General features: G+C 42.4%; 1 protein-coding gene across 1 annotated transcript in view; it reads left to right on the top strand.

The window, feature by feature from the left end:
• The first annotated feature begins 299 nt into the window (after nt 1–299).
• The window catches only part of MAML3 (mastermind like transcriptional coactivator 3), a 483799-nt gene continuing 473989 nt past the window's right edge, over nt 300–10109 (top strand). The window contains exon 1 of the mRNA XM_040331239.1: nt 300–1784. Within this exon, the coding sequence (XP_040187173.1) occupies nt 1230–1784 (555 nt within the window). The 5' untranslated portion in view covers nt 300–1229. The remainder of the gene's footprint in view (nt 1785–10109) is intronic.

Here is a 10109-nt window from a genome sequence, read left to right as displayed (position 1 = left end):
AAAAAAAAAAATTAAACAATAATAAAAACAAAGAAGAAGAAGAACTAAATAAAACGTATTGCATTAACAAATGGGTTTTCGGAGGGAGATGAGCACATGCTCATTTGATGTCACCTGTCTTTATTAGAGTGTCACCACCCAGAGGTCTCTTCTCCCAAGCCCAGAAAGCAGCAGCACCCATATAGAGTGCAGAGTGTGCTGCAGGTTGAGTGAGTGAGAGAAATGAGGAGAAGAGCGCTTCCTGCCCCCTCTCTCCCTCCCTCCTCTGTGCAGACAGAATGAAGGGAAGGTGAAAAGTTGAGTGCTGGCTGCCCTGTCCTCCCTCCTCCCAGCTCCACTCCTGTGCTGGAGCCTGCACTCTACTCCTGGTTTTACACCTGGTCCCCGGGGCCGCCTCACGGCCTCCTGCTGCTGTTTACTGAGCTCTTGTCCTGATATCACTCCGCTGGCATGAAGGAGGAGGAAGCCGAGAGAGAGGAGGAGGAGGAGAGCACTTGATCATTGTGATGGTGGCAGGAGGAGCAAAAACAGCAGAAGCAACAGCATTAGCAGAGCCGTGCTCTCCCAGCTCCTTCACCAGCCTTCAGTGCTCTACTTTTTTTTTTTTCTTTTTTGCTCTTGCTGTGTGTTCTCTCCCCCTGACCACCCTACCTACCTCTCCCTCCTCCCCCTCCTCTTCTCTCAATCAGGATTTATGACTTTATGTAGAAACAGATACATTGATTTGGCTGCTTCTTCTGTGCACCCCCCTTGTCCATGTCCCTCATCCCCCCCACCTCCTCTCTTCTTTTAATATTCAAGAGATCCACCAAAAAGTACTTTGGACGCGTTTGCTGGAGACAGCAGTAAAGTTTGTTGTTGGGGTGCCGGTATGTGATCATGCTGGGACTGGGCAGGAGGAGGAGGAGGAGTGAGTGCAATGTGTGTGCAAGTGTAGAGATCGCACACTGACACTCAGCATGTGTGGCCACCTTGGATCGTTTCTGGGAATGGATCAGAAAAGCTGGACTGTGGAGAGGAGAAGACTTGGTCATCTGATGACAGCAGCACCTTGGGGTACCATCCATGCCGGCTCTGCACCCCAACTTGCCTCCTGATCCTGTGTAGCACAAAAAAAAAAAGTAGTGGGGTCTGACAGTTTATTTTTATTATATATATATTATTTTATTTTTTTTAGGTGGGGGGGTTTTGCAAACTTCTTTTCCAAAATAGTGTGCACGGGGACTAGCATGGGGGATTTCGCAGCCCCCGCTGCCTCTACCAACGGCAGCAGTCTGTGCATCAGCAGCAATGCCCTGGGCAGCGGGGCTGGCACCGGCATTGGTAGTCACAGTGGTAATAATACCCCTCCCAGCACTGCTGCCCCCAATGCGCCGAACAATAGCAGCAACGTGAGCATTCCAAAGCACAGCACCGTGGTGGAGAGGCTCCGGCAGAGGATAGAAGGTTGCAGGAGACACCATGTCAGCTGTGAGAGCAAGTACCACCAAGCCCAGGCCGAGCAACTGGAAATGGAGAGAAGGGACACGGTGAATCTCTACCAGAGGACACTGGAGCAAAGGGCCAAGAAGTCAGGCACCGGCCAAGGAGCAGCTTCTACCGGCTCTGCTGCGGCTCCGGGCTCTGGGGCTGGGGGAAGCAAACAACAACAGCACCACCAGCAGCAGCAGCACCACCATCCTCCTCCTCCACCTCCTCCTCATCACCACCACCAGCAGCACCAGGATGGAGGAGAGCTAGCGGGCAGCGGCACAGCTGAGCACAGGAACCACACTCTGATCATGGTAAGAGGGGGAGCTAGTGGGCACTGGTGCTCCAGCTGGAGTCTCATTGCTTGGCATGAGGGGGGGAAGGAGGTGGAGGGAGGGGGTTATCCCGTGTGTTTTCTGTTTTCAGAGCGGGGTTAGGGGTGGAGCTAAGAGAAATGGGCAATGCCTCCAAACTTTCCAACTCTTCACAACTTAAGCCAAGGCTGCTTTTGACAGCCACTGAACCTAGTTTGATGGCACTTGCTTTCCCCATGGCATGGGCTGTTGGCTACTTCACTAGTTGTGAATGGGAAAGCTACCTTAGACTTAGATGTGAAGATGGCACTTGCTTTTGCTATGGCATGGGCTGTAGGCTACTTGTGTGGTTGTGATGGGGAAAACTACCTTAGACTTTGATGTGAAGATGGCACTTGCTTTTGCTATGGCATGGGCTGTAGGCTACTTGTGTGGTTGTGATGGGGAAAACTACCTTAGACTTAGATGTGAAGATGGCACTTGCTTTTGCTATGGCATGGACTGTAAGCTACTTGTGTGGTTGTGATGGGGAAAACTACCTTAGACTTAGATGTGAAGATGACACTTGCTCTTCCTATGCCATGGGCTGTAGGCAACTTGATTAGTTGGTCTATGGACAGCTACCTTAGATTTGAAGATGGCACTTGCTTTTGCTATGGCATGAGCTGTAGGCTACTTGATTAGTTGGTCTAGGGACAGCTACCTTAGATTTGAAGATGGCACTTGCTCTTCCTATGGCATGGGATGTAGGCTACTTGGTCTAGAGACAGCCACCTTAGATTTGAAGATGGCACTTGCTTTTGCAATGGAATGGGCTGTAGGATACTTTGAGTAGTTGGGATGGGTAAAGCTACCATAGACTTAGATGTGAAGATAACACTTGCTTTTACTATGGCATGGGCTGAAGGCTACTTGAGTAGTTGGTCTTTGGACAGCTACCTTAGGCTTAGATTTGAAGATGGCACTTGTAGGGCTGTAGGTACCTGTGTGGTTGTGATGGGGACAGCTTTAGACTTATATTTGTACATGAAATTTACTTTTATGACAGACCACTAACTGTAGGATACTTGTATAGACCTAAGTTTTATATTATTAGTGGCAATAGCTTCTAGTGCACTTTCTTTTCCTATGACATGGGCATAGGCAATGCCTCCAAACTTTCCAACTCTTCACAAGTTAGGGGATAGCTGCTATGACAGCCAGTGAATCTACTTTGATGGCACTTGCTTTTCCCATGGCATGGGCAATACCTCCAAACTTTCCAGCTCTTCACAAGTTATGGGTCTAGTTTAGTGGCACTTGCTTTGCCCATGCCATGGTCTGCAGATTCCTTGTATATTTGTTCTAGGGACAGGAACCTTAGCCCCATATTTGCAGGTGGCACTTGCTTTTCCTATGGCATGGGCTGTAGGCGACTTGAGTAGTTCTGGGGAAAGCTACCTTAGATTTATATTTAAAGATGGCAGTTGCTTTTCCTATCATGGGCTGTAGGCTACTTGAGTAAGTATGCTGGGGACAGCAACCGTAAACTTTTATTTAGAGATGGCACCTGCTTTTCTATGGCATGGGCTGCAGATTCCTTGTATAGTTGTTCTGGGGACAGTTACCTTAGTCCCATATTTGGAGATGGCACTTGCTTTTCCTATGCCCATTGGCAGTGCCCTGTTTGTATAGTTGTGTTGGGAACAGCTACATCAGTCCTATATTTGTAGATGGCACTAACTTTTCCTATGGCATGGGCTGCTGCTTACATATGTAGGTGTGTTGGTAACAGCAACCTTAGTCCACCTGTATTTGTAGATGCCACTTGCAGGTTATATGTGTGGTTGTGTTGAGGACAGATACCTTAGTCTTATATGAGTAGGTGGCACTTGCTTACCCTAAGGCATAGTTTGCTGGGTACTTGTATAGTTCTGGGGACAACTACCTTAGTCCTATAAAGGGGGTTGGCACTTGCTATTGCTATGGCAATTGGCTGTAGGCTACTTGTATAATGTGTTGGGGACAGCTACCCCAGTCCTGTATTTGCAGAGGGCACTTGCTTTTCCTATGGCATAGGCTGCATGTTACTTATGTAGTTGTGTTGGGGACAGCTACCATAGTCCTGTTTTTGTAGATGGCACTTGCTTTAGCTTTGGCATAGCCTGTAGGTTACTTGCAATGTTGTTCTGGGGACAGCTATCTTAGTTTTATATTTGTAGATGGCACTTGCTTTCCCTATGGTATTGTCTGCTGGCTACATGTGTAGTTGTAATAAGTAAAGATGCTATAGTACTGTATTTGTGGTGTGTGTTTAGGAAGTGACAGCTAAGGAAGGTCTTAGTGTCGATTTTGTGCCTTGTTAGAAAGTATCTTCTTCTGGTGGTTGAATGATGGTACAGACTGGTGTCCTTGATGCTTTGCTGTTGTATAGTCCTTGGCAGGAAACAGTCATGATACTTCAGCTTTATCTCCTAAGTGGCTTAGCCTGCCTGAGTGCAGCACTGACTTGTAGACTGATCATGTAACAATGGACAGCCAGATTCCAAGGCATTGTGTGGGCTATGCGCTGTCTGCCATTAACCCCTGCACTGATCTCATAGCTCACTGAACTGAGCAATACATGACTGGGGGAAACCGCAGATCATGCCCTTTACTATTTCATCACCCTGGCTGTGGATTGCAGCCTTTTACTCTATATTTTCCAACACAGATATGTGCTTATCTCTTTGTATGTATGTAATAAATGTGTGTGTGTGTGTGTATATATATATATATATATATATATATATATATACACACATACACTTATTACATACATACAAAGATAAATATCATATATATATATATATATATATATATATATAAATAACATTTTTTATATAATTTATTTTTTATTATGATATATACACGTTTCTGTGTGTATGTATCTCTATATATTTTATATATCTTTTTTAATAAATTTATTTGTATTATGTAATATATATATATATATATATAATATGTTGCATAATAATTTTTATATATATATATATATATATATATATATATATATTCCAAAATAAAAATAAATTATATATAGATATACACACACACATGTATGTATGTATGTATGTATGTATGTATATATATATATATATATATATATATATATATATATATATATATATATATATATATATATATAATGTTACATAATAAATTAGATAGATAGATAGATATGATTTATTATTTTATATATATATATATATATAAACATAATAATAAAAACAAACCATATCTATATCTATATATATATATATATAATTTTATTTTTATTATTATTAATTTTACATCTGAGTACACAGGTTATGGCAACATGGTCAGAGAGCGCAGACTTGTCGTATCAGAACTGTATAGCTATAGGATCATGGCGTTCTGACTTGTCATATCAGACTATGTAACCAGTAGATTAAATTTAAAAGGTTATAAGCAGCCATAAGATGAAGCTAAATCTCTTTTACTATATGCAAATATATAATAAAAATGACATAATTTTTTTTTTAGAGTCCTTCTTGCTTCTGCATGACCAGAAATGTTTACATGTGGACAATGTGATCTAATTTTTTTGATTTCATGGGTGCCCATACATATTTGTTTGAATGAATCGGTTAGTTATTTTGTGTCCATATTGGATAAATAGTGTTTGCCCAGGGACTGGGTAGTCTAGATTGTCCTTGTATATCATTTCAGAACTGTCAGAAAACTTATTACAGTCACAAGGTTGAAGAACACATTGACAGCACAGTTTATAATTCAGTCGTGGGTATTCCTAGGAGCACTTTGGGCCACATGAACGCTTCAATTGGTGGCAAATGTCAATGCCACTTCACCTAACCTGCCGTTTAGGGATCAGTAATAGTAGCTCACTTCTTGACCTTGCATGCAATACTAAATAAATACAAGTGTGCAGGTCCCGATCTCTATAAATGGATATATTTCTTGAATGATTGTACAGTAATATTGTGCGGTGTATTTTCCATTGATGATGAATATTAAAGGCCGCTCTTCCTCCCATTGCACATGTTTGTAGGCTCTGTGTAAGAGGAAAGCAGCATGCTAAATGTAGACAACTGGATTTTTGTGGTTAGAGTCATGAGCCAGGGAGGAGCTGTGGGCTGGGGGTGGGGTACAAGTGTAAAGTGTACATCTTTTGCTTCAGTAATCAGGACACTGTCAGAGCTGAGGCTTGGCTGTTTGCTGCTCACTTGTGAGTGGCAAAGTGTGTGTGTGTTGTGGGGGAGGGTTGTTTGCACAGTAGTGGCTATTTTCCCTCGCTCCCTCCTCCTTCCCTCTGACTCTGATGCTGTTAGACTGGTAAGATATCTTACAGGAAGCAACCCCCCCTCCTTTTATTTGGCTTCTGCTGCATTAAGGCAGAATCAGCCCTGTTCTTCCTTCATATAATGCTCTAAAGAGAAGATCATGTCTCTTCAATGCTTCCTGGCAGGGGGGGTAGAGTTTAATTCCAGCAAACACCCAGGCTTTAGTTATTGTCGCCAACAGAAAAGGCGCAGATCACATGGTATACCGCAAATATCAGGAAATCACGTGAACATATATACATCCTTTTTGATTGTAGAATTTTAATTCTAAATAATATTCTGCTTTCTGTCCCAAGGTCTATAGACATTATATTGTCACCTTTGCCATATTCCAGTGCAGGATTTCCATGATGAAAATGTATTGTGTTTGTATACACATTCTAATGGCCGTATTTATTAAACAAAATGTATCGCTTTGGTTGGCTCTGTTTGCTTACACCGGGTGTATCGCATATTTTTATATTGTTACTTGTTATAGTGTTTTTGTTCTAACAAGCGCCATCATATTCCACAACGTTTACATCAGAACTTAAAGGGGTTGTAAAGTTCGTTTTTTATTTTCGAAATAGGTTCCTTTAAAGTGGAGGTTCACCCTAAAACAATTATCCAGCATACTAACGACATGTACAGTATGCAGGTATTTTTTTTCCCGCCGTACATACCGTTATATTGTTATTTTCTCCCCGGTTTCCGGGTTCTGATTCTCGCGGGACTGGGCGTTCCTATCCCTGGGTTAGATGATTGACGTCTGGTGAAAAACTTCCCAAGGCGCGTCACTAGTTTTCCGTAAATAGCCGACCTGCGAGTCAGCTCTATATGGCGCCTGCGCAGTCAGCTCTGCACGGCGTATAGCGCCGACTCGCAGCTCGGCTATTTACGGAAAACTGGTGACGTGCCTTATGCGCCATGGGAAGTTTTTCACCAGACGTCAATCATCTAACCCAGGGATAGGAACGCCCAGTCCCGCGGGAATCAGAACCCGGAAGCCGGGGGGGAAATAAGAATATAACGGTATGTACGGCGAAAAAAAAAATACTTGCATACTGTACATGTCGTTAGTATGCTGGATGTAATGTTAGATGATTGTTTTAGGGTGAACCTCCACTTTAAGCTAGTGCATTGTTGGTTCACTTACCTTTTCCTTTGATTTCCCTTCTAAATGTTTTTTTTCTTGTTTTCTTTATCGGAATTTCTCACTTCCTGTTCCTCCTCAGTAAGCTGTTCTGGCTGACTAACCACCGCTCGGATGATGGTGGAAAGCTTACTGAGGAGAAACAGGAAGTGAGAAATTCAAACAAAGAAAAAAAAACATTTATGCCGCGTACACACCATCACTTTATGTGATGAAAAAAAACAACGTTTTTAAAAACGTCACTTTAAATGACCGTGTGTGGGGGAAAACGTTGTTTTATGTCTTGTGAAAAACGACAAAAAAAAATTGAAGCATGCTTCAATTTTATGTGTCGTTTTTTCAGAACGTCGTTTTTTACTTCATAGAAATTGACCGTGTGTAGCAAAAAACGACGTTTAAAACAACGTTTTTACACCCGCGCATGCCCAGAAGCTAGTTATGAAGCGAGCTTCAATGGAAAAACGTGGTGAACGTAACCTCGCTTTGCTAGAGCATTGTGAAAAAACGATGGTGTGTAGGGAACATCGTTTTTGAAAATTGAAGTTTCAAAAACGTCGTTTTTTACTTCACAGAAAATGTCGTTTTTTTTTCATCACATAAAGTGATGGTGTGTACGCGACATTAGAAGGGAAATTGAAGGAAAAGGTAAGTGAACCAACAATGCACTAGCTTAAAGGAACCTATTTAGAAAATAAAAACGAACCTTTACAACCCCTTTTAAAGTGATTGTAAATGATCACCTTGTATAACAACTCATTCAGTTTAAAATAAAAATGAAAGACAAAACATGTTTTTATAGATATAAAAATACAATAGAAATATATTTTTTCCCACACTTTTTTTTTATAAATGATCACATTCCCTCTGTTCTCAGTCGCATAGGAGATGGGGGTAGGAGAAACAGCAGCATACTGAGCTTCCCATGAATGACTGTGCAGTGAGGGCGTTTCAGGACAAGTCTGATCATTGGAGGAGAGTACACTAAGTTTCTAGCATAGCTAGAGAACTGACCACGGTGTGCTCTCCTACATAGTGTGGTTAGCTTTTAATAGGAGAGCATGTGGACTAACAGGAACACCAGGGATTTCACATGAAGGAAGCCTACAAAGAGAATAGGAGACTTTCTTTAACTGGATTAGTTAATATTCCAACCACACACCTTCCTGGAAAAACGGTTTATAAATACAAAAATGGGTGCTGAAGCGATCACCAGCTGGGAACTGGAACAATACACCATATGAACGTATTCGCCAGCACACCACGGATCGTATAAAACGTCCAAAAGTTTTAATGCAATGAAAACATCACAAGGATTGCAACGTTTCGAGGCCACGCAGGACCTCTTCGTCAGTGATAAAAAAAGTCAGTGCAACACCATTAAATATATAGAAACCAGCCACCAATAAGAACATGTGAAAGAAATGACTTCTTTCACATGTTCTTATTGGTGGCTGTTTTATTTATATTTATTGGTGTTGCACTTTTTTATTACTTGCCTGACAAAGGGGTCCTGGCGTGACCTCGAAACGTTGCAATCCTTGTAATGTTTTCATTGCATTAAAACTTTTGGACGTTTTTTTTTACGATTCGTGGTGTGCTGGCGAATATGTTCATATTTCTTTAACTGGATTCACATATGTGTGGCTGGGGTTCCCACCATGTGGTCCGGTGCCTTCCTGTTTGCCGGTTCAGGTGCGAATTCAGGCAAAAATTCGGGCCTGATTTGCACCTGACCCGGAAACCCCAACACACACAGGACCCTTTTGGAATGTGGACAGCAGCTGCCCCAGACTTGTGTGAATCGGTTCCATTAAGATCCGGTGACTTGTCGGTATGGTTCCTCTATCGAGATGGTTCCTGTAAGGACTGCGCAGGCGCAATCCCTGCCGACGGAAATCTCCGAACCTCGGCCGGCATCCAGGCTCTTTTCTTAACATCCCCGTGGATTGGAGGATGTTAAAAGAAGGCCACTTACCTCAAATTCCACGTCGCCCTGGAGGTTCAGTGATTTCCGTCGGCAAGGATTGCGCCTGCGCAGTCCTTACAGGAACCATCTCGATAGCCGGAACCATATCGTCAGATCACCGGTCTCACTCGCATGTCATGCAAGTTGGATGCAGGGAACCCGGCCTCATACAAGTACATGGTACATAAGGCTCATATCAGGAATATGAAGTCCTTGGTTAGCATTTGGTTAGCACCAACAAGATGGCCGCAGTCAGCACGTATAGTGTCGTGACATCAGATCTCTGGGCTCCACCCAAGGAGATGTGGAGAGCTGACGTCATGACACGATACGTGCTGACTGCGGCCATCTTTGCAAACAAATGTTAACCAAGGGCTTTTTGTGTTCCTGACATGCTTGTTTTAATTCTCTAAAATGTGAGTATTCTGTACGCTTTTTACTTAATAAAATCATCTTGATTTAACATACTACACTATGAGGAGCCGCTTCTCTTTTATCCTACATATGAACCTGTGGATTCACTCCATGTTATGACCCTATGAGATTCAACTGTCTGGTACGAGAGTGGAGTAGTGGATATATCATCCTTATCTGACCACCTATAACCTAGTGGTCCACTTTCTGTGGTAAGAGGCCCGGTGTGTTGGTGTGCGGTAGAGTTCACCTCAGCTTGTCATATTTACCCTGTGGGTGATGCCATTTTTGGAACATCGACTCTTTACGCTCAATGACAGTGGACTTTTATTTACATATTTCTAGCGTTGCGTATCTTTATACATTTTTTTTTTTTAAATATTGTTACCTATATTTAATGCTACCTGCTGAATAGACATTAGTGCAGTGATTATTTTAGTAAATTGCACTGATGTACTGCTTTGATATTG

Source organism: Rana temporaria, chromosome 1 (genome assembly GCF_905171775.1).
Source record: "Rana temporaria chromosome 1, aRanTem1.1, whole genome shotgun sequence".
NCBI classification, from domain to species: domain Eukaryota; kingdom Metazoa; phylum Chordata; class Amphibia; order Anura; family Ranidae; genus Rana; species Rana temporaria.
This window is presented reverse-complemented; position numbering and strand designations above follow the sequence as displayed.